Genomic DNA, 26,170 nt, shown 5'->3' on the forward strand with positions numbered 1-26,170 from the left:
CGCAGCGCAGCGCATGCCTGTGAGTTTGACTAACTACAAAGTGATATCCATTCTCCTGGCCGATTGTCACATTTGCCCATGTACACTGTAGGTCATTTAGAGGCACTAGTATTTCATAAACAGTTTAAAAGTTCTGTGGATGGATTTAATTGTAACGTTATGTTATAGCCTACTTCGGCTATTAGGCGAAGGACAGATATGCGGTCGCTATGACGACCAGCTGTCGGCGGGGGTGGGCGGGGGCAGATGATCCGCGGTGGAAGCAAAACGTCCATCGGGCCGAAACGAGTAGAGCCGACTGGTGACGAGCTGTGCGGGGCAGTAAAATGTGGTGGAAATGAGCCATAAGTATTACAGGTCTAATATTGCAAGTGGAACAGTTGACCCTGCTCAGCAGTTGAATAGATTTGAATTGAACTAAGTAGAATATTTCCTTCCTCTTTTTTTATGTTCTTTTTTTTACGATCCATCTCAGAATATTGGCCTTGAATATACCTCTCCATTCTTTAAGACTTTGACTACAAGATGAAATGACTTGTTGCAATGGCAAATGTTTTTGCAGCGTATTGACTTGTCTGAGTGGAATGACCGACCCATCATTCTGCATCTTTGTTTCATTCTCTCATTGTCTTCTTCAGTTTCAAGACCATGGATTCAGGTTTTGGCAGGTTTGTTGGGTTATTTCATGCTGGGTCTCGGGTGGTGGTGAAACCTGGGGCTGAATAGATGTAGATTTAGTGTGGATTTTTCCGTGTGTGTGTGTGTGTGTGTGTGTGTGTGTGTGTGTGTGTGTGTGTGTGTGTGTGTGTGTGTGTGTGTGTGATGAAGCTACTGATGCTTCTGAGCTGGACAACCCTATGTGTCTGCTATTAAGATGAATCACAGCACATTTACACAAAATCGCTGTGCAGCTGCCGGCCAGGAATCTACACAAACCTAACCGTATTTCAGGGCTGGGCAATACATCCACATTATATCAATATAATTTTGTATTGGGCTTTATACACGACCTCTATGTGTAAACCTGTGCTTATACATCTATGGAGGCTTCAGAAGATGGTGGAACACTGTAAGTTATAGGACACAGGAAAACAGCTCTTCTCAAACGATAGAGATGCAAAGAATAACAGGAACGAATGAGCGCTAAACATTTCATTCATTCATTCATCATTTTGAAACTGTTGTAGTCTTGCCCGTCTGTTTATATTCTCTGTAGCCGTCTCTGCACTGTGATGCAGTTTGTTTAGCATCCATACAGGAGTGCTGTCTGTCTCCCTGGTGACTGCTGTTTCCTTCTGTTGCATGCCCCTCTCTCTCTCCGTGTCTCTCTCTCTCTCTCTGTGTGTCTCTCTCTCCGTGTCTCTCTCTCTCTCTATCTGTGTCTCTCCGTGTCTCTCTCTCTGTGTGTCTCTCTCTCCGTGTCTCTCTCTCTCTCTCTGTGTCTCTCTCTCCGTGTCTCTCTTTCTCTCTCTCTCTCTCTGTGTCTCTCCGTGTCTCTCTCTCTCTTTCTCTCTCTGTGTCTCTCTCTCCGTGTCTCTCTTTCTCTCTCTCTCCGTGTCTCTCTTTCTCTCTCTCTCTCTGTGTCTCTCTGTGTCTCTCTCTTTCTGCCTCTCTGTCTCTCTCCCTTTGTCTCGTCAATAATAGATCTAAGACAACCTTCACCATATTTGAGTACACTCCGTATCGTACCTGAAGCCTTGTATCAGACCAATCCCCCAAGCACTCTCAAAACTACCTTCTACCATGAACTCACTATAAGCGTGTGTGTGCGTGTGTTTGTGTGCGTGTTTGTGTATGTGCATGTGCCCGTGCCATCTTCCCCATACAGAAACATGTATTGTTGCTTAGAGCAGTGGTTCTCAAAGTGGGGTCTGGGGACCCCCAGGGGTCCTTGAGGGGGTTCCAGAGGGTCCCCAGCAAAAAGGGGGATCATTTTATTTTCACCTATCCATCCATAAGTAACACAATGACAGAATGTATGACTATTTTGGTCATGGGTTTCATACACTTTCTGTAACAAAACATCTAAAAGCAACAATCTTATTCGATGTTCAATCTTATTCGATGTAATGTAATGTAATGTAATGTAATGATGTGGGACCCTGGGACAAAATCATATCAGATGGGGGTTCATGGTCTAATTTAGGGATCAGTTTAGGGGTCTTTGACGTGAAAAAGTTTGAGAACCACTGGCTTATAGAGACAATCCAGACTCTCAACATGGCTAATTAAAATGATATTCCTTTCCCTTTCTAACCCTTGAAATGATGGATTTTATTTCATATTCAGGACTTCTCCTGAACTGTAGGCAGATGCCCTTTTACCCTCACTGGAAGCCCGTTGAGATAAAGCCCTCTCTTCCCTCCTTGTCATGTCATTGCATTAACTTGGCTGTTCCTCCGATTCCTTACAGGTTTAACTTTGAAGATGAGACGCCAGCCACAAACTTCGATACCTTCCCAGCTGCCATCCTCACTGTGTTCCAGGTAGAGTAGACTCTGCTTTTTAATCAAGCACGAAGCACCCACCCCCCCAGCCCACATGCTCTCCACTTCGCCACATCCAAACAAATGAGAGAATGGTGACTTTAATTAGCGGGAATGACTGCTCTGTGTACCTTCTGTTCCCTTAACGAGCACCAAGATAACTGCTCTGTGTACCTTCTGTCCCCTTAACGAGCACCAAGATAATCCTCCAATTAGTGCGTGCTCGTAACCGCTCCATAACCTCATTTCATTCTACACTTTGTGAGATTTGCACGGTGCTTTATGACCCGCTGGCGGCTCCCTCGCCGTCGTCTCGGGATATCTTCTCTCTTCAGATCCTGACTGGCGAGGACTGGAACGCAGTGATGTACCACGGCATCGAGTCTCAAGGAGGCGTCCGCCGCGGAATGTTCTCCTCCGTCTACTTCATCGTTCTCACGCTCTTTGGAAACTGTATCCTTTTTCACATCCCATCATTAAAGCTGCCGTGTATTTACAGAAGGTGCAAGTCAAATGTGGAAGAGCGTTTGAGCTTCCTCTTGGCAAGGGAAATATTGTATATTGTATTGTGCTTGTAACAAGTCGGCAACCATGAATCAAGATAAATGGATTTGTGTGTGCAGGGCTTAAAATTCGGCGCGGGATTGCGGGAATCCCGCACATTTTCCCGAATTCCTGCATATTTTCAATTTATAAAGGGGGAGTAATCCCGCAATGGTTTGCGCAGACCGATCTATGTAATAATAACGTTAATCCTCCTTATGCCGAGTGCCAGTGATGTCAATGATGTTATCGCCACTCAAATGCATTCTCATAAAGCAGCCGTGAAAGCTGGTGGAAGCATTTTCAATAAAAAGTGAAACGACACACAGATGGTTTATAGTCACTTCAATATAACTCTCCCCAATGCAAAATTCAAACAGGTTTAGTTGCCAGTAATGACAGTAAGAAAGGAAGATGTAGTGAGCAAAGATGGATGATTTAATGTTCCATAGCTCTGACCTAACCAAATCTAACTGACATCACTATTGTGAACACAAAACAAAGAACACTTCTGATATAATATTATATTAGTGTTTTAGTAGAGTGTATCACTCAATACAAAAAATAAAGGCTTTCATAGAACCAAAGGCCTATGGCTTAGTCTGCAGAAGAAACACGACAAAAGCCATAGTAATTTATTATTAATTCTTTATTTCGACAGGACAGTGCACATTCATGAACAGCCATCTATGTATATAGAAATACAGAGTAACCGTAAATATGCCGGAGTTAGCAGGAGCTAATTTTCATCCGCAGTCCTCATTACATAAAAAGAAACATACAATGAGACAAAGCATGGTTAAGGACAACAACACAGAAAAGGGGTAATTACAGTACTACTACCATACTAAAAACTATGCTATTAAAACTAATGCCAGCAAGAGGATAAATACAGACAAAATTTAATACAAAACTAAAATGGTGTGCATAAACTACTTCCTTTTTTTATCTACAAAAATGTGAAATTACAATATTATCGCTTATTGGACAGCTACGCAGGTATTTGTCGGTTATAGTATCGCCTGAAAAAATCCCCCCCAAAATCTATAAATCCCCCTTATCTGAAGAACAGTTTGCAAAGTGAATTTTAAGCCCTGGTGTGTGTGTGTGTGTGTGTGTGTGTGTGTGTGTGTGTGTGTGTGTGTGTGTGTGTGCAAAGTGTATTTTAAGCCCTGGTGTGTGTGTGTTTGGGATCACTAAATACTTATATAAACTGTTAGCCAACTAAGCTTGTTCAGGGCAATTTTCTCAGAATGTTACTTTTCAGAGTATGAACATTCAAATAAGCATATCTTCAACTATTTTCAGATCTCAATGTATGGAATGTGTACTGTATATGTGTATAGAAATGTTTTTTTCCTGAGCCTAGATCTATTCAGACACCCTCCTAAATGTCTTCTTGGCTATCGCTGTTGATAACCTCGCAAATGCTCAGGAGCTGACTAAGGTAAGCTGAGTCAAATGCTCAGGAGCTGACTAAGATAAGCTAGGTCAAATGCTCAGGAGCTGACTAATGCCTACCCCACACTACAGGATTTTCAAATCCTTGAAGATTATAAAAATCTTGAGAGCCCACACACTACAGGACAGAGAGAGCCGATTTTTTAACATTTCAATCTTGGGACACACACACAATCGCGTCTGTTCAAACGCAACCCCACACACTAGAAGATTATGCCGAAGATTCACCTTGGAAGCAGGGCTCGACGTTAACTTTTAAAATGCCTATTCAGTGTGCGCACCGGGTGTAGTAGTGTCATTTCGTTTTCTAAACAAATTTTATTTTTTGTTTTTATAATGCATTTGCACATAAAGGATTTGTTTAACTAATATTTGCGCGGACAGCCGCGTCCATTCGGGGTGTAGGCCTACTGTGCACGGCCAGGCGAAAACCGTCTGCACAGGTGTCTTGTGGAGGGGCGCGTCTGCTGATTTGACTCACTTTTCCGTGCGGACACTCGCCGATGCGGGAAGCTGAGACCTAAGCGCTTGTTGTAGGCTACATGCTTTGCAGTATAGCATTTAGTTTTCCGTCCCGTTCAAAGACGCACGGGTATTTCACCTCGATGACAATTTCCTCGTTCTTTGTTTCTGTGCGGGGCTGCGAGCGGACGCGGACCAGATTATTTTGCGAAAAACTGTAATGGAAACGCAGCTACTACTGGCTCTCTGCTCAAGATGCAATCGCCTGTCGGGTTGTAAATATCTAACATGTTAGATATGCCCGATTCACAATCGGGAAGAGGCAGTCTTTCCGATTGTGAATCTTTGAACCCCACACACTACAGGATCATTTGGGAAGATTATCTGCCCGACGCGCTTCAAATCGGGAGCACCCCCGAGAAAATCGGGAGGGGGGAATCTTGGCCATAATCTTGCAAATTATCCTGTAGTGTGGGGTAGGCATTAGATAAGCTGGGTCAAATACCCTGAAAGCTTTATGTGAGGACACATTTATAACACAGCAGCACAAATCACAAACTACAGATCAAATATTCTACTGCTCACTGAAAGGCTTCCGAGCCGTAATCCATTCATTTCATATCTTTAATTAAACGAGTGATGTCAAAAGTTATTTCGCTGTTTGATGGATAATTATCCTAATTCTAATTCTTCTCATTACCTGAGAAAAGCACATGGAACATTTTATAGTACATCATTATTTTTTATATAAACAGATACAGTCAGACAGACAGACAGACAGACAGACAGAGATACAGGCAGACAGTCAGACAGACAGACAGACAGACAGACAGACAGGCAGAGTTTCCTTCATTAATAGTCAGATAACATGGATGAGTGTTAATTGTCCATGCAAGACAGATTTGTTTGTCAACAGCATCTGTAGCTGCCAGAACACACTGTCCACCAAAATTGTCCTGAAGTCAGAGGAAACCACACAATCAAGGTCAGAGGATGGCCAGTGAATGTGTAATAGTAAATGAATGCAAAGAAGTAGATTAAATCAAGATAAACCAATTCAACGTACAATGTGGCAAACTCAGCCAGCGACATACACATCAAAATACTGTCGTGTTTAAAGTCCCTGGAAACCAAAATCCACAAAAACGTTCTAACTATGTTATTTAGGGTCTTATGTTAGTAATTTTGTGCCTCAGAAATTATTATACATTACTTTCAACCCAAAGCCTTAAAATCGACACTTTTCTACAAGATTCTACAAAGTACTTCCTCATTGAAGACAGCAGTGCGCGAGGTGGTAAAACGCAGGAGCTTATGACGTCATGAGCTCTATATAACCTTTGTACACGCGCGCAATCTGCCCTTCTCCTTTTGTCCATTCTTTGCCCCCAGTGACAGCGCTCCCTCAGTGTCTGTCTGCCTCCCACTCTGTGCCGAGCGCTATGCTGCTATGCTGCTATGCTGCTCGCTCTCTCTCTCTCTCTCTCTCTCTCTCTCTCTCTCTCTCTCTCTCTCTCTCTCTCCTCTCCCCTCCTCTCTCTCTCTCTCTCTCTCTCTCCTCTCCTCTCCTCTCCTCTCCTCTCTCTCTCGGGACTAGTGTGAGAGAGGGCACAGAGAGAGACACACAGCCGCAACGAACACACGCACACACACACGCACACGCACACACACACACACACACACACACACACACACACACACACACACACACACACACACAAGCCCTCTCAAGCCCTCGTGTTCGACACACGCACTGGATCTCTCTTTCTCCGTTTCCCTCCCCCCTCTCTCTCGCGCTCTCTCTCTCTCTCGGAGGAGAGAAATGTCCCTCCTGCAGGACACGCCCACACATTCCGCGGGAGAAAATACACTCTAAAAAATAATCGATTCTCATGCGTTTTGCCACACCTGTCAAACCTAAATTTATATACTTTGCGACGTTCATCATCGTTCAAATTTGGCTGGTGGCTTATTAACATAGGGTCCTGTGATGTGATGAACTCAAAATGCTAAATAATAAAGAAATATTTCTGGTTTCCAGGGACTTTAAGTAATTTTACATCGCTGGATGAATCTTTATTCGCTCTGCCAATTGATCAAACCACTAGTCCCGCCCCGTGTGATGCCTGATCTGTATTGCCATTGGCCAGGATGAAGAGGAGCAGGAGGAGGCGGCCAATAAGAAGCTGGCCCTGCAGAAGGCCATGGAGGTGAAGGAAGTCAGCCCCATGTCGGCAGCCAACATCTCCATCGCAGCGTAAGTTTCACCGCATCCTTCCTGAACCGACCCGCACATAAAGGATAACTTAACTTAACTAACTTAACTTAACTTAACTTAACTAACTTAACTCGCCATCTCGTCCTGGGACAGTGCTCTCTGTACTAGAAGCTAATGGCCTTTCCTCATCCAGTATCTGCTCAGACCTCTATCTTTCTACAGGGTTCGTGCAAAGTCTTGAAAGTTTGGAAAATGCTTGATTTTAACCGTCATGTTTTCAAGGTTAGGAATACGCTTGAATTTTAATATGCTCCTTGAAAAGTGCTTGATTTTCAACATAATCTGGTGTTTTAGCTACACAATCACTCGTGTAAACCAAACATCTTTTAACACAATCCCATCATCCTATTTAGCCTCTTGTCTCCTGGTGTCACACAGCAGACAGCAGAGTGGACCATAGCTAGATTGACTGACATGAGGGTGACCATCTGCTCGCCTCTTCAGTGCTCTGAAACAGCTTCAATTTGTCTCTTAGAAAGCTGTACGGACCCTGTTTCTAAACCTTCTCCTCCTGTGACGTTCCCCCTCTGTCTTCTCTTTTGACTTGTCTTATGTGTGCGTCCCTCTATGAATGTGTTCCATGGTGTGTCTTTGTGCATTCTGGCTTTCTCCTCATCTCCCTGCCGCTGCTGCTGCTGCTGCTGCTGCTGCAATAGACCGTATAATAATATAATATAATTATAATAGTAAATAAATAATATATATATAATGGACTTAGCTATCGTGATGTCACCCATTGATTTATTTTGTGCACTGCCATTATGAAGCCTCGGGTTTGGCATTTTCACCGTCGCAATCTTGGTTATTTGGAACCAGAAGTTATGTAAATTTGGACGAGATGAGCTGCAGCGCCTCCTGCTATTGGTCCGCGATCGGCGAGCTGCGCGATCACTGGACAGGCGACCTGTCAATCACGGCCCTGAAGCATAGTCTGCTTTAATTTGCTCTAAATGGGAGCCTAACTTCCAATGTGAACATCAGGCTGGACTGAAGAAGACTTGAAACTAGGGATTGAGACCATCAAGTCATTAGCAAAGTGTTTACTGAGGCAATACATCAAGTGAGACGTAGGGTCATGTTCCCATTGACTTCCTTACAATCTGACTTAATAGCCTCTATATACTGTCTCATTAACATGCCATTTAAGGACATTATTATCTCTCTGATTAATGTCTGCCGCTTCATATAAAAACCCATAACTCTTCACTCTCAGGAAGTTATCCTTCTCTCCTTTATAACCCCACATATCTGCTTTCATGCTATGGCTCTGTGCCTTGCCTGTGTGCACCACAAGCAATGTGACCGACAGGACTAGGGGTCATGTGTCAACCAGGAGACTGTGCCTCCACGATGAACACTGCAATCTCATTCTGTCACGATGAACACTTCTCTCATGCTGTCAGTGACATTTGGTGTCAGAAACATTTTGCACAAGTATTTTCCTTTGATTTGCAATTTGAAATTGTAGGAATGATAGAATCCCGCCGCAGTACTTCATGCTTCAAGACATACCACTCTCCTTTAGGTGCTTTATCTATGTGTTCTGTTCATATGGAAAACACTATCTTCAATATAGAATTTTGTCTGTCCATTTTTCTGTCTTCCCCTCTTTGATTTCAACACAGTGTTTGATCTGTCATTAACTTCACAAAGCCCTTTATGCATCTGCCAATATTATTGTCTTTGATTCACAGTCTCTCCTTAATTGCCAACTTCACTAACATCTAGGTCAGTTACATCCAAGAGAGAAGCGTTATAAGTCAATGTGTCGTTCACCTTCGTCTTCCCCACTGTCATTATTGTTATTATGTTGACCTATGTGATACTTTATGAGAGAAATTGAAGTGTTTCATTACAAAATACAATGCATTCTTTTCTTTTCTTTTACAAAAAAAATATTTGTTTGTTGCCCAATATTTCAAAATTACTACAAAGTTATTATGTAAATTAAAGTGTTGCTCTTTTGTAAGCAAAATGTCAAATCATTTCTATACTGATCCTCACTTTCAGGCCTGTAATCATTCTGGCAGAGTATTGAAGATATTTTCTTGAAGAAGAAAATATCTTGTTTTTGGAATGAAACTTTTGAACTCTTTACCATTTAGTTTAGTTTACCATTATTAACATGTCTATTAATCTCTGCTGACGAGCTCCACTTGTGTTGCTGTTGTCTTGTTTGTTCCGCATATACAGTTTTGTAAAGCAAAATCGAGATGCACTCTCTCGCAGGTCGTCCATCAACAGCATACAGTCACCGTGAGTTATAACTCTGTTACAATATTCTCTCCTCTTCTTCCCTCTCCTCTCCTCTTCTTCCCTCTCCTCTCCTCTTCTCCCCTCCTCTCTCCTCGCCTCTCCTCTCCCCTCCTCCTCCTCCTCTCATCTCCTTTATCCCCTCTCCTCTCCCCTCCTTCCTCCTCTCCTCCCATCTCCTCCCCTCTCATCTCCCCTCCTCCTCATCCTCTCCCCTCTCATCTCCTCTCCTCCCCTCTCATCTCCCCTCCTCCTCATCATCTCCCCTCTCATCTCCCCTCATCTCATCTCCCCTCATCTCTCCTCCTCTCCTCTCCTCTCCTCCCCTCTCATCCCCTCTCATCTCCCCTCATCTCATCTCCCCTCCTCTCCCCTCCTCTCCTCCCCTCTCATCCCCTCTCCTCCCCTCTCATCCCCTCATCTCCCCTCTCCTCTCCTCTCCCCTCATCTAATCTCCCCTCCTCTCCTCTCCTCTCCTCTCATCCCCTCTCCTCCCCTCTCATCTCCTCTCCTCCCCTCGCATCTCCTCTCCTCCCCTCTCATCTCCCCTCATCCCCTCTCCTCCCCTCTCATCTCCTCTCCTCCCCTCTCCTCTCCCTTAGCCTTTCTTCTCCTCTTCTCCCTTCACAACTCCTCTATGATCTATTCTGTCCTGACCCTGTCTGCTGCCTGTATTTCTGGAATCCTCTGGCCGTCTGCTTGGAACTCAAGAGTTCTTTGAAGGCATAAAGCTAAATTGTAGTCGTCCTCTGTAGGGCCGGGCGATAATAGCTGAAAAATGTATCGATATAAATATATCGATAATTATTGATAATTCTTTATTACTTAAAAATAAATATAAATAAACCCCTTTTAGTTAATTCTCGCGCATCAGCGATGTCTGCTTCATCCGCTACAGCAGTCAGAGGAGTGGCCGGAGTCAGAGTTGACTGGACAGAAACAAACACAATCAGAAACACACAGTCAGAAAAAGCTAAAAACACAGCTAAAAAACCTTGACGGCTAGCAGCAGTGATGGATAAACAATTCCTTATTGTATTGATGAAGTGTCTATCGCCGATATATATTACTATTGTTTTATCGCCCAGCCCTACACTGTAGTTACCACGTCTTTATTTCAAGTCGATCAGTATTTATTTATAACAAACATCGCATATTAGTAATTAATCCTGCAGCGTGCTCTGCTATGTGAATAATTTGTATAAAACAGTAAATGTTTAATTTCTCTGAGCACAGCCAATACTTCAGGGCAGCTTGGCATTTCCTGTCTGCTTGTTGTTATCTTAGACTCCAGGGCATCACTTTCAAATACAATATCAGCTAGGGCTAACATTAAATACAATATCAGCTAGGGCTAACATTAAATACAATATCAGCTAGGGCTAACATTAAATACAATATCAGCTAGGGCTAACATTAAATACAATATCAGCTAGGGCTAACATTAAATACAATATCAGCTAGGGCTAACATTAAATACAATATCAGCTAGGGCCAACATTAAATACAATATCAGCTAGGGCTAACATTAAATACAATATCAGCTAGGGCCAACATTAACTACAATATCAGCTAGGGCCAACATTAAATACAATATCAGCTAGGGCTAACATTAAATACAATATCAGCTAGGGCTAACATTAACTACAATATCAGCTAGGGCTAACATTAAATACAATATCAGCTAGGGCTAACATTAAATACAATATCAGCTAGGGCTAACATTAAATACAATATCAGCTAGGGCCAACATTAACTACAATATCAGCTAGGGCCAACATTAAATACAATATCAGCTAGGGCCAACATTAAATACAATATCAGCTAGGGCCAACATTAACTACAATATCAGATAGGGCCAACATTAAATACAATATCAGCTAGGGCCAACATTAAATACAATATCAGCTAGGGCCAACATTAACTACAATATCAGATAGGGCCAACATTAACTACAATATCAGCTAGGGCCAACATTAAATACAATATCAGCTAGGGCCAACATTAAATACAATATCAGCTAGGGCCAACATTAACTACAATATCAGATAGGGCCAACATTAACTACAATATCAGCTAGGGCCAACATTAACTACAATATCAGATAGGGCTAACATTAAATACAATATCAGATAGGGCCAACATTAACTACAATATCAGATAGGGCCAACATTAAATACAATATCAGATAGGGCCAACATTAAATACAATATCAGCTAGGGCCAACATTAACTACAATATCAGATAGGGCCAACATTAACTACAATATCAGCTAGGGCCAACATTAACTACAATATCAGATAGGGCCAACATTAAATACAATATCAGCTAGGGCTAACATTAACTACAATATCAGCTAGAGCTAACATTAAATACAATATCAGATAGGGCCAACATTAACTACAATATCAGCTAGGGCCAACATTAACTACAATATCAGATAGGGCCAACATTAACTACAATATCAGCTAGGGCCAACATTAAATACAATATCAGCTAGGGCTAACATTAACTACAATATCAGCTAGGGCTAACATTAAATACAATATCAGATAGGGCCAACATTAACTACAATATCAGCTAGGGCTAACATTAAATACAATATCAGATAGGGCTAACATTAAATACAATATCAGCTAGGGCTAACATTAAATACAATATCAGATAGGGCTAACATTAAATACAATATCAGATAGGGCTAACATTAAATACAATATCAGATAGGGCCAACATTAACTACAATATCAGCTAGGGCCAACATTAACTACAATATCAGATAGGGCCAACATTAACTACAATATCAGCTAGGGCTAACATTAAATACAATATCAGATAGGGCTAACATTAAATACAATATCAGATAGGGCTAACATCAACTACAATATCAGCTAGGGCTAACATTAAATACAATATCAGATAGGGCTAACATTAAATACAATATCAGATAGGGCTAACATTAAATACAATATCAGATAGGGCCAACATTAACTACAATATCAGCTAGGGCCAACATTAACTACAATATCAGATAGGGCCAACATTAACTACAATATCAGCTAGGGCTAACATTAAATACAATATCAGCTAGGGCTAACATTAAATACAATATCAGATAGGGCTAACATTAAATACAATATCAGCTAGGGCTAACATTAAATACAATATCAGCTAGGGCTAACATTAAATACAATATCAGCTAGGGCTAACATTAAATACAATATCAGCTAGGGCTAACATTAAATACAATATCAGATAGGGCTAACATTAAATACAATATCAGCTAGGGCTAACATTAAATACAATATCAGATAGGGCTAACATTAAATACAATATCAGCTAGAGCTAACATTAAATACAATATCAGCTAGGGCTAACATTAACTACAATATCAGCTAGGGCCAACATTAAATACAATATCAGCTAGGGCTAACATTAAATACAATATCAGATAGGGCCAACATTAAATACAATATCAGCTAGGGCTAACATTAACTACAATATCAGCTAGAGCTAACATTAAATACAATATCAGCTAGGGCTAACATTAACTACAATATCAGCTAGAGCTAACATTAAATACAATATCAGCTAGGGCTAACATTAACTACAATATCAGCTAGGGCCAACATTAAATACAATATCAGATAGGGCCAACATTAAATACAATATCAGATAGGGCTAACATTAAATACAATATCAGCTAGAGCTAACATTAAATACAATATCAGCTAGGGCCAACATTAAATACAATATCAGCTAGGGCTAACATTAAATACAATATCAGATAGGGCTAACATTAACTACAATATCAGCTAGGGCCAACATTAAATACAATATCAGCTAGGGCTAACATTAAATACAATATCAGATAGGGCCAACATTAAATACAATATCAGCTAGGGCTAACATTAAATACAATATCAGCTAGAGCTAACATTAAATACAATATCAGCTAGGGCCAACATTAAATACAATATCAGCTAGGGCTAACATTAAATACAATATCAGATAGGGCCAACATTAAATACAATATCAGCTAGGGCTAACATTAACTACAATATCAGCTAGAGCTAACATTAAATACAATATCAGCTAGGGCTAACATTAACTACAATATCAGCTAGAGCTAACATTAAATACAATATCAGCTAGGGCTAACATTAACTACAATATCAGCTAGGGCCAACATTAAATACAATATCAGATAGGGCCAACATTAAATACAATATCAGATAGGGCTAACATTAAATACAATATCAGCTAGGGCCAACATTAAATACAATATCAGCTAGGGCCAACATTAAATACAATATCAGATAGGGCTAACATTAAATACAATATCAGCTAGGGCTAACATTAACTACAATATCAGCTAGAGCTAACATTAAATACAATATCAGCTAGGGCTAACATTAACTACAATATCAGCTAGGGCCAACATTAAATACAATATCAGATAGGGCCAACATTAACTACAATATCAGCTAGGGCCAACATTAACTACAATATCAGCTAGGGCTAACATTAAATACAATATCAGCTAGGGCTAACATTAAATACAATATCAACTAGGGCTAACATTAAATACAATATCAGCTAGGGCCAACATTAAATACAATATCAGCTAGGGCTAACATTAAATACAATATCAGCTAGGGCCAACATTAAATACAATATCAGCTAGGGCTAACATTAAATACAATATCAGCTAGGGCCAACATTAACTACAATATCAGCTAGGGCCAACATTAAATACAATATCAGCTAGGGCTAACATTAAATACAATATCAGCTAGGGCTAACATTAAATACAATATCAGCTAGGGCTAACATTAAATACAATATCAGCTAGGGCCAACATTAACTACAATATCAGCTAGGGCCAACATTAACTACAATATCAGCTAGGGCCAACATTAAATACAATATCAGCTAGGGCCAACATTAAATACAATATCAGCTAGGGCCAACATTAAATACAATATCAGCTAGGGCCAACATTAAATACAATATCAGCTAGGGCCAACATTAACTACAATATCAGATAGGGCCAACATTAAATACAATATCAGCTAGGGCCAACATTAAATACAATATCAGCTAGGGCCAACATTAACTACAATATCAGATAGGGCCAACATTAACTACAATATCAGCTAGGGCCAATATTAAATACAATATCAGCTAGGGCCAACATTAACTACAATATCAGATAGGGCCAACATTAACTACAATATCAGCTAGGGCCAACATTAACTACAATATCAGATAGGGCTAACATTAAATACAATATCAGATAGGGCCAACATTAACTACAATATCAGATAGGGCCAACATTAAATACAATATCAGATAGGGCCAACATTAAATACAATATCAGCTAGGGCCAACATTAACTACAATATCAGATAGGGCCAACATTAACTACAATATCAGCTAGGGCCAACATTAACTACAATATCAGAGAGGGCCAACATTAAATACAATATCAGCTAGGGCTAACATTAACTACAATATCAGCTAGAGCTAACATTAAATACAATATCAGATAGGGCCAACATTAACTACAATATCAGCTAGGGCCAACATTAACTACAATATCAGATAGGGCCAACATTAACTACAATATCAGCTAGGGCTAACATTAAATACAATATCAGATAGGGCTAACATTAAATACAATATCAGCTAGGGCTAACATTAAATACAATATCAGATAGGGCTAACATTAAATACAATATCAGATAGGGCTAACATTAAATACAATATCATATAGGGCCAACATTAACTACAATATCAGCTAGGGCCAACATTAACTACAATATCAGATAGGGCCAACATTAACTACAATATCAGCTAGGGCTAACATTAAATACAATATCAGATAGGGCTAACATTAAATACAATATCAGATAGGGCTAACATCAACTACAATATCAGCTAGGGCTAACATTAAATACAATATCAGATAGGGCTAACATTAAATACAATATCAGATAGGGCTAACATTAAATACAATATCAGATAGGGCCAACATTAACTACAATATCAGCTAGGGCCAACATTAACTACAATATCAGATAGGGCCAACATTAACTACAATATCAGCTAGGGCTAACATTAAATACAATATCAGATAGGGCTAACATTAAATACAATATCAGATAGGGCTAACAATAAATACAATATCAGATAGGGCTAACATCAACTACAATATCAGATAGGGCTAACATCAACTACAATATCAGCTAGGGCCAACATTAAATACAATATCAGCTAGGGCTAACATTAAATACAATATCAGATAGGGCTAACATCAACTACAATATCAGCTAGGGCCAACATTAACTACAGGCCGCCTGTTAGTTTGCTTGTCTGCCTGGCACACTGTTGACTCAATCGATTAAGTGGAGATGCGCCAGAGATGCCGACTTAACATCTCGCCTCTTTGAGATAACCCTTAACGCTGGGTCTATCATTTCTTTGACATTGCTCTTATCTTCTTGTCTACTTTTTGAGTGTGTGTTTATTTATGTCTTGTCTACGTCAATAAATATGTCTCACAAGAATCCTTCCCTGATACCTTGAGCGTTCTCATGGTCAAACCATCACTAACATTACTAACTTTTCTGCCTGCCGCTGATATATGTGTATGTCTGTTGCTCACCTGTCTGTTGCTCACCTGTCTGTACTGTCGTATGTGCCCTCTGTCTCTTCTATCTGTCTTTTAGGAGTTATACTATCTACTCCCCTGCCCGACGAATCTTGAGGTACAGGTGACAAGAAGGGACAAACTTAGCTAAACCCATAAATCATATTGTGCAGAGACAGTATGCAATGCATTCATGCATACGAGATGAACTCATGCAGACATCAAAAGACTTATGCATCCTGGATGTACCTCACTTGAAATATATTTTTGATCCTTTCCACATCTGTGCCTTTGTAGAAAAAGCCATATTCAAAGACTCCATTCCACCCATCAGTGTGAGCTCTCATTGTGCTCCTAAAGAAGATTAGATCATACATGTTGAGAATGGATTTCAAATTGCCTGCACCCATCGCACATTTCAGATGCATTTACATTTAAGACCTGGGTCAAACACAATTTGCAAAATACGTTCTGTGCTTGCCTCTCCTTTCAGGCCTAGTTAGATGATACTGTATTCATGTTTTTGTTTTTTTGATCAAGTCTATTTGACCCATTCATTTCCTCTGCTGGGTCCTGCCACCCTGTGAGACTGATTTGACCCATTCATTTCCTAGGATGAAACTTACAATAGTAAGCCTCTGCTGCTGCTCCATGTTTCACCCAAACATGGTAAAGGACAAGTTTACCATGGTGAACATTTGTGCTGGTGCATCCATAGACCATCTTGTGTCTGGTCCTTTACTGATTGTGATGATTTGTCATTAGGAATAAATGGTTTAGTAACACTTTATTCACCATTAACCAGTTGCAGGTAGCATGCATATTAGTAGCATATTGACTGTTCATTAGTCAATATAAAGCACTTATTCATGCCTTATTCTGCATATTCTACAACTACTAGGCCAATAACTAACAATAACCTCCTAACTGCTTATTGATAGAAAGCAAGGAAGTTGTTGTATATGAATTATATTACTATCTTAATATACTTTGCTCAGTATGGGCCTTATAAGCTGCTTCCTTACTTCCTTAATTACTATCAATAAGCAGTAATTATGAGGTTATTGAGGGAAAACTGAGTTAATGGCCTCGTAGTTGTAGAATACTGTATGATCATGCAGAATAATGCATTAATAAGTGCTTTTTAATGACTAATAAATAGCCAATATGCTACTAATATGCATGCTAATAAGAAACTAGTTAATGGTGAATATGTGTACCTTCAAATAGTTTTGATCTCAAATGTAAATCCTCTGTCTAGGTAACAGAAGATGGTGTTGCTATGGATGAAACAGTGGATGGAAGGATCAAACTTGTAAAAGAGAAGGAGAGAGCAGTAAAACGAGTTCTTCACTGTCACCTGATCTTTCTCCCTGTCATGTGATCTTTCTCCCTGTCATGTGATCGTTCTCCCCGTCATGTCCATTTGATTGCTGTGTGCAGTAAGGAGCAGCACCACTCATCAAAGACCATGTCAATCTGGGAGCAGAGGACCAACCAGCTGAGAAGACACAACATGAGGGCCAGCAGCGAGGCCCTGTTCAACGAGCTGGACCCTGAGGAGCGCCTCCGCGTGTCCTCTGCCCTGCACCTGCGTCCTGACATGAAGACGCACCTGGACAGACCGCTGGTGGTGGAGGACAGGAACGGGGACAAACCCCGGCCCCCGGACGAAGGCAGGGAGCGGGCAGGGGAGCCCCAGCAGGACGGGGTGGGAGATCCCCCCCTCCACCCGCACCCCAGAAAACATCACCGCCATCGCGACAGGAACGGGGAGAGCAGGGACGCGGCAAGGGGTGGGACGATATGAAAATGTCATGTCACAATTATCCTGTCCAATATATTTCCTATTAACGATATTATCCTCAAAATATGCTTAAATATTAATTCATTAGATACTCTTAATATGACACTAAAACATACAGGAATCCCCTTACCATACATTTAGTTAAGAAATTTATATTTTTTATTGCATTATATGACATAGACTAAAAATAATGGACGTAGCCATTGTGACGTCACGCTGACGTTCTATTATTTTTATTATTCAAAGTTGTTATTATATCATGTATTTTATTATTCACTTTTGCAGAAGCTGTAATCAAAGATGCCCTCTCTACTTATGTTATGTGGGCAGTTTGTATGTTTTGTACGTTTGTTTTTCACTTGTGAGGATATACTCGCTCATGTGACGATATTCACGATTATACGATGAATGGTGTTTTTCTTTATTGCGATGCACGGTAATCCTTATATCGTCCCACCCCTAGATGCGGCTGGCGACAGCAGGGGAGGCAGGCACCACACCCATCACAGCCGCAGCAGAGGTCAGTCCGACGGGCCCAGAACTAAAGACGGGAGGGGGGGGAGGAGCCGCAGCCACGATGGAGGCCAGGGACACAGACACCACCGCCAGGGAGGCTCACCAGAGGAGCGAGGAGGAGGGGAGGACAGGGAGCACCGCCACCATCACTCACATCGACAACCCAAAGAGGGGAACGGCACCCTGGCTAACGGGGCGAGGGGAGAGCGCAGGGCCAGAGGACAGAAGGAGGGAGGAGGAGGAGGGGACAGCAACGGGGAGAGGGGAGAGCGCAGGGCCAGAGGACAGAAGGAGGGAGGAGGAGGGGACAGCAACGGGGCGAGGGGAGAGCGCAGGGCCAGAGGACAGAAGGAGGGAGGAGGAGGAGGGGACAGCAACGGGGAGAGGAAGGGGCGCTGCTCTCGTATGGTGCGAGCCCAGTCTACACTCGATGGGGAGGACTGTAAACGGAACAGAAATGGTGCCAAAGCTCATAGGTAAGACCACAAATACCATACTAAATACTTTCATTAGATACTTCATTTCATAATTCATTAGATATTAGATACTTTGGATATGTTAATATCATTGTAATATTTTATGTTTTTATAAATGGTTACTCTTAAAGTGACTTTCTTTCAGTCTACTGACCGATGTATTAACAACCTATTCAAAAGTATTTGAAGTAGGTGACGCTATAATACTGTAATGAAAATCTCCCTAATAATGTATTGACAATGGCGTAGCTACACAATGTAAAGACTTAAGATGTGCAAAAGATATACTTACTAAATAGTTTCAGCTGATGTCACAGTCATGAATCATTAGGAATTGGATGACAGCATGAATAAATAGTCCACATATTGGAACGCTGACGTATTATTTAACCTGTCATCTTGGTGACCAATGAGACACAACTTTAGATACAGTGGCAGCCGGTCCCAGCAGGGTTAGGGTTAGGATGTTAGGGTCCCAGCAGCTGCTATAGAACTGGACTGGACTTTGTTACACCATAAGGGACATTGCTTTAGAGAAACTAAGGACATAAGTTATGTTATTTTAAGTTCAATTAAATAGTCTAATAGTTTAGTTATTGTAAAGTAAATTTTCACCTGATATGTTCTGTGGTATTTCCCAAAATGTTGTCCTGAGGACTCTATGTCTATCTTTTCAGATATATCTTATTGAATACATTCCTGTCAGCTTTCTCCCCACTTTATATGAAACATACAATACAATACAATACAATACAATACCATACAATACAATACAATACAATACAATACAATACAATACTGCAGGGTGAGAATCCGAATCCCTTTCATCAACCAATACAGTAAAGATGCAGTCATTTAGCAGTGGTGATGCCTTTACAAAGTCATTGTGATGATTTTGACTGTGCAGAGCAGAGTCTGTTAGAGTCTGTTAGAGTCTGTTAGACTTTCTGCTTCTCTGTGCAGAGCAGAGTCTGTTAGAGTCTGTTAGAGTCTGTTAGAGTCTGTTAGAGTCTGTTAGACTTTCTGCTTCTCTGTGCAGAGCAGAGTCTGTTAGAGTCTGTTAGAGTCTGTTAGGCTACGTTCACACAGCCATCCTTAGTGCTTGAATCTAATCTTTTCCCCCCTTAGTGACTCAGATCAGTCTTTTTCATGACTGTGTGAACAGTACAAGTCACATTGAAAGTGACTTTTTTAAAGACGACCTGGGCTACTTTCAAATGTGGTAAAACATCAGATTTGAATCTGATGTTTTTGAAAGTGACTCCGGTGTGAACAGACATCTGGCCCATATCTGACTTAATGCTTCAATGTGACTTCTTCTTCTTCTGTTGAGTTGTATGGCAGTTGGCATCCTTAAATGGTGCATTACCACCACCTACTGTATTGCTAAAACTATAGTGCAAATACAATATCAATAAAAAAGTGTCCACCCAAAATGCGCCCATTTACCCCAATATCCATACTGTGGTGTGGCCCAGACCAGTCGTCTAGACCAAAGCGAACGCTTCATTCAGCGTTTTTGTCAAGTCATCTCCCGAAATGTCTTCAATATCCAAAAAGTTCCTGGCAGCGTCCACCACTTCAATGTGACTTTTACGTCATTCCAGAGCGACATTCGTCACTATTCTGCGCTGGCGGGAGGAGGGAGGGGGAGGACCAACACGCGGGCATTGAAATTAAACCGTGAACAACAGATGAAACAACATCGTCAGCTACCGCCATGTTTACTGCTGTCTTCTTCCGGGTTTACGTAGAACAGCAGTGCGCTGCGTGTGACGTTATTGTTGTTCTTCTGCGCATGCGGGTCACTTCATGTCCGTGATCTGTTCACACTGGAGTCAGATACGGGCCACTTTTAAAAAGTCTGTGTGAACAGCCACACAAAAAAATCAGATGTGAGCATCAAGTCAGATTCAAGCACTAAGGATGGCTGTGTGAACGTAGCCTTAGAGTCTGTTAGAGTCTGTTAGACTTTCTGCTTCTCTCTCATTTTGACAGGCAGGGTCATCACAATTCTGTCGTAATCTATTGTTACCTGTGAATGACAGATAGCCTTGAGATTTGTCTGTCCTTCTGTTAAAAATACAAAATAAAATAAAATCTGTCTAAAAAGACAGAAAATATTCTGTTAACACGGCCAGTGGTGCAGAGTGGCAGGTATAGTAGAAGAATGTGATCTTGCAAAGAGAGACTATGCAAGGCTACTAGGAGTAGTGTTGGAGCAGCATGGCAGTCATGTTGCTTCTAGTGTCTCTCCACATGAGTTCTGCTCCATCTCCCAGGAGCACAGAAGACATTTCTCATATGGATCTCATGTGGGAGAGCAGAGTGTGACGCCTACAGTGTGGTCCACATCTCCCTCCCCAGGGACAAGCAGGCAGCTGCTGAGGAGGCGGGCCTTGCCTCCAGTCCTGTGCAGCCATTGGTCGGCAGCCTGAGCCTCGGGGAGAAGCAAGAGGATGCCGACAACCAGAAGAACTCTAGCAGGGCCAACAGCAACACCATCCACATCCCCGTCACCATCACCGGCCCGCCTGGGGAAGCCACCATCATACGCAGTGAGTACTTCACCTCACCAGCACATCACTATGGGTTTAGGAAGGTTCACCTCACCAGCAGATCACTATGGGTTTAGGAAGGTTCACCTCACCAGCACATCACTATGGGTTTAGGAAGGTTCACCTCACCAGCACATCACTATGGTGAGGTGAACCATAGATGATTTATTGAGGGAAAGGGGGTTGAGGCAAGACGGATGAATCAGGGGTAGAGATGATGGCATTGAGTCTGGGTTGATGGTTGTCTCGAGGAACCAGGGAATGGAGACGCAGGGTGGTGGTACTGTCTCGCTGATGGGGTCGCTTCTTGGCTCCATCATGCCCCCCTGGTTCCTGTACTGAAGGAGGAGAGCGTGGGATGAGAGAACTGAGGCATGCGAGAGAGGGAGAGGTGGTGGTTAAGCGTGGTGCTGTAAGTGGGGTGCAGCAGGAAATTGAATGTGTGCTTGAGGCGTAGGCTTGTTCCCCAACTTTTGTTATCATACATTATAACCACATTTGTGCTTCAGTTACAAAGATGAATGTATAATTGTATATTTGTTTCTGTTGTTTTCTTTGCACGCCAGTGAACAACATAGACTGTGACAACCTCCCGCTCACCGAGGAGAAGAAAGATCTGGAGGAGCCAAAACACATCCTGCCCTACAGCTCCATGTTTGTCTTTGGGCAGACCAACCCGTAAGTCACACCTTGCAGCTGATAGAGACACTGCATGTAATAGGCCACGCCCATCACGGGGGAAAAGCTCCGTTCATTTCTACACACCAGCATCATTTTCCTTGAATTAAACATAGCTAAAAGCTGTTGTGTGGTGGGCTGTGCAGACAACAAATGTAAAAAATCACCAGTTAAAGTTTTTTTGTACTCCTGAGCAAAACAAGGAAGCCATTGAGAATTGGCGAGAAGAAAAATGTGGATCTAGCTGTCAAGGAAGTAAGTTGGAGTGTTCATCTTCCGTATATACAATCTTTTTGTGCAACACGCAACCATGCACGCGACATAGGAGAACGCCAGGATTGGAGGGGGGCTTTCTGTTTTCCCCCGTCTTGGGCGTGGTTTCTGAATGATGACGCGTTTTGCAGTGTCTCTATTGGAGGAGAATGGTGTAGCCTTCATGACAAAACAAGCAGTGCTCTAAGACCCTGGGGGCGTGTCTGCTGACGTGACCCCAGTGCTCTCCCACAGGTTTCCCCCAGGCTGTTACATGTCCAACATTGTGCGTTATCTTGACAGAGAGGGATCAGAGTGTTGGAGTGACTGACCTGTTTTGGGAGGACATGAGACATGAGTGTACCCAGCGAGCTGTCACTGCTCTGTGTGTGTGTGTGTGTGCGTGTGTGTGTGTGTGTGTGTGTGTGTGTGTGTGTGTGTAATGGGTGCGTGATGCGTGTGTGTGTGTGGTGTCCCAGGGTGCGGAGGCTGTGTCACTACGTGGTCAACCTGCGTTACTTTGAGATGTGCATCTTACTGGTCATCACTATGAGCAGCATCGCTCTGGCAGCCGAGGACCCCGTGCAAGCTAACGCACCGCGCAACAACGTGAGTCACACGCACATCTGGACTAAATGCATCAACATCTGGAGCGACACACACACACACACACACACTGGCTGTCAGACACATACGCGCACATGCCAGTACCTGTATGCAAATGTGCCTTCTCTCTCTCACACACACACACACACACACACACACACACACACACACACACACACACACACACACACACACACACACACACACACACACACACACACACACACAATACACTCACACACTTGAATCTCATTGGAGCTGACTGCCTCAGTCATCACTGATGTCTAGGATTCTTCCTAAAAGCTTAACTTTGGAGCAAAGCAAGGAACCTATAAAAGAAGCAAGTCATGACATCATAGCCATGTTTGAATGCTCTGACTTTGGTGTCAGTTCTATTGAAGCCGATGGGAGATGCAAGGAGAAGCACACTGATGCTGCCTTCCAGACAACTGGGACCTTCGCATTTTCTGACCTATTAGAAAAAGTGCACTGGAACGCCGTCTGAGCGCGGGGGGGGGGGGGGGGATCTACCCCGACTAGGCGGGGAATCAGTTGTCTGATGTAAAACATGATTATAGACATACTTTACAGGGCTCATGGCGGGTCAAATTAACTCATTTATTATTGGATTGACATATATTCCGTGCGGGGGGCACGCGGGGGGGCCACGTGCATGCGTGTGTTTAACCATCTGTTCCAGGAAGAACAAAGTTGTGAGGGCTTCAGACCTCTGACAGGGCACGAGGGCACAGGAACACATTGGGGCCAATTATTCCAAAGCTTCTTAAACTCAACACATCCGTCACTGAATCATCTATACACTCTCAACTATCTTACCTGATCTTCTCTCCCTCCTGTGTTGCAGGTTCTGAAGTATCTGGATTATGTCTTCACTGGAGTCTTCACCTTTGAGATGGTGATTAAGGTGAGGAGCTGTCAACATCCTGGACGATACAGCAGGAAGCTTCTGCTTTGTGTTATTTCATAGTTTTCATATCTTTACGATTATTCTGTGTCTAAACGTGTGACTGAGTGTATTTGTGCTGCATTGACTAACATTGTCTTTGATATTCTATGAATATCATTCTACTGCTCTAGATGATTGACTTGGGTCTGCTCCTCCATCCCGGCTCTTACTTCCGTGACCTGTGGAACATTCTTGACTTCATTGTGGTCAGTGGAGCTCTGGTGGCCTTCGCCTGCTCGTAAGTCAATTATTCTGCCTGAATATAAAATTAGATAGTTAATATATATCATGTTTATTCTTTACTTCATGTAATTTATTTTAAAGGGATAGTTCAGTTTGTTTGAAGTTGGGTCCTATGAGGTACTCTCATACAGTCAGTGCACTGGGTAAAGCACTCTGGATGCATCGTGCACCGAGATAGGAGAACTGCACTCCAGCTGCAACAGGCACAGAGAGCTGTCTGCTGAGTGTGAAGGGGGCCATGAGCAAAAACGGGGGAAAAAACCCAGAAAAAATACATAATAGCTCACCTGAACTGACCTGACCTGCTGACAATACTGCTCACATATATATATATATATATATATATATATATATATATATGTTGATATAGAGTTACTTGTTGAACACCATTTGTGAACAAAGATGATGACATTGGTTTGACCCCATAGAACAACACACTGAGGAATATACAGTCACACGCACACACACACACACACACACACACACACACACACACGCACGCACACACACACACACGCACGCACGCACGCACACGTGCACACACACGCATGCACGCATATAATAGGCCTCTTGAAGCATACAGGCTTGCAGTGTGGGTCTCCGGGGTAAGAAGGAGCTGCCATAGTCTCTGTCAACTATTTCCTCTCTAGTTCTAGTGTTGATCTGTCCTGAAAATCTCTCCAGTGCGTCTGTGTAAGGGGCCGTATCACAGGGAACGCTTTTTGGCAGAGCACTTTGAATATCAAAAAATATGAATGCCCAGAACACTTCCAAAGTGCACAGACACTGCGCACAGAACGTTAGTAGCTAACGTTAGCTAACATAACAAGGTAAATAGCAAGCTAACATCAACACAACAAGATAACACAACTAATAATTCTCACCCGGAACCCCCCAAAAAGCAGAGATCTCCCTCCAGGCTTTGCTTTTAATGTCATTTTTAGTCCCGCTTCTTCCTCGATTTTGATTGATCGGTCGAAAAAAGTGACATTGATGAGCGTGCGCTCTTTTCCAAAAGTGTAAATGTTTGAGGTGCCCAGAGCGCTCGCCCAAAACACGCTCTAACCCTAACCCTAACCAGAGCGCTCGCCCAAAACACGCCCGCCACCAAGAGCGCTGGAAAACCTGCCGCGATGCTGGGAAGAGGAGTGCTCCTATTCACCTTATGTAGCCACGCCCATTTGACCCGGTTATGTGGCCGTGTGACGACTTCCGGCTAAAAGAAAAAGAAAATGGCTGGCTGCTCCAATATCATCTAACTCTGAATTAACTAATAATTTAGCCAATTGTATGTAACATACCAAATAAAAGCAAACTGCAATGTCTAAGAATGCAACGCCATGTAACTGGCTCGTTAAGTCTCGCATTCCAGGGAATTACGTTAACGTCTGCGGGTCTTATAGACGTAAGTGGCTCGAGCGCTCGGAGGAGAGAAAACCATTTGAAGCTTTCTTTGTTGGAGTCCAGGTATGTTTTACAAGAAAGTGCTCGTCATTGTCGACGATAACGTTATCTGACCTGGCTAACAGTGGATACTCGCTTGCTTGCTGTGTACCAAGCTCAAAGTAGTAGGCTACGTTCTTTATTTTACCCCCTGCACTGTCCGCTACAAAAACAACTCTCTTCTTCGTGACGTTCTTTCATATTTCACGCCGTGACCGCCGGAAGTGTTAACACGACCCGGAAGAATTTGGCCCACCCCCGCGTCTGAACATAAGGTGAATAGCACATCTTTACCATAGAAAATGAATCGCTGAAATGTGCAGGCAGCTCCAAAAAGTTCCCTGTGGACACAGCCCCTAAAGCTGCTTCCTGTTGCTCTGACCCGCCTCTTCCTGTGCTGATCGTAGACCGATGCGTCTTTCTGTGTGTTTTATCTGTTGCTGACTCTATCTCTGTTGTTCTCTCTTCTACTCTTTCCTTTCATCTTCC

At 42.3% G+C, this 26,170-nt stretch overlaps 1 protein-coding gene across 1 annotated transcript in view; it reads left to right on the forward strand.

Moving 5' to 3' along the window:
* Nucleotides 1–26,170, forward strand: part of cacna1bb (calcium channel, voltage-dependent, N type, alpha 1B subunit, b) — a gene marked incomplete at both ends in the record, with an annotated part of 257,187 nt that overhangs the window by 143,731 nt on the left and 87,286 nt on the right. Inside the window, 12 exons of the mRNA XM_083638052.1 lie at nucleotides 2,414–2,486; nucleotides 2,822–2,939; nucleotides 4,409–4,476; nucleotides 7,103–7,209; nucleotides 9,424–9,486; nucleotides 17,579–17,931; nucleotides 18,406–18,934; nucleotides 21,302–21,492; nucleotides 22,059–22,170; nucleotides 22,902–23,031; nucleotides 23,894–23,953; nucleotides 24,127–24,233. Of these exons, the coding sequence (XP_083494178.1) occupies nucleotides 2,414–2,486; nucleotides 2,822–2,939; nucleotides 4,409–4,476; nucleotides 7,103–7,209; nucleotides 9,424–9,486; nucleotides 17,579–17,931; nucleotides 18,406–18,934; nucleotides 21,302–21,492; nucleotides 22,059–22,170; nucleotides 22,902–23,031; nucleotides 23,894–23,953; nucleotides 24,127–24,233 (1,911 nt within the window). The remainder of the gene's footprint in view (nucleotides 1–2,413; nucleotides 2,487–2,821; nucleotides 2,940–4,408; nucleotides 4,477–7,102; nucleotides 7,210–9,423; nucleotides 9,487–17,578; nucleotides 17,932–18,405; nucleotides 18,935–21,301; nucleotides 21,493–22,058; nucleotides 22,171–22,901; nucleotides 23,032–23,893; nucleotides 23,954–24,126; nucleotides 24,234–26,170) is intronic.

This window comes from Poromitra crassiceps, assembly GCF_964638095.1.
Source record: "Poromitra crassiceps genome assembly, chromosome: 6".
NCBI lineage: Eukaryota > Metazoa > Chordata > Actinopteri > Beryciformes > Melamphaidae > Poromitra > Poromitra crassiceps.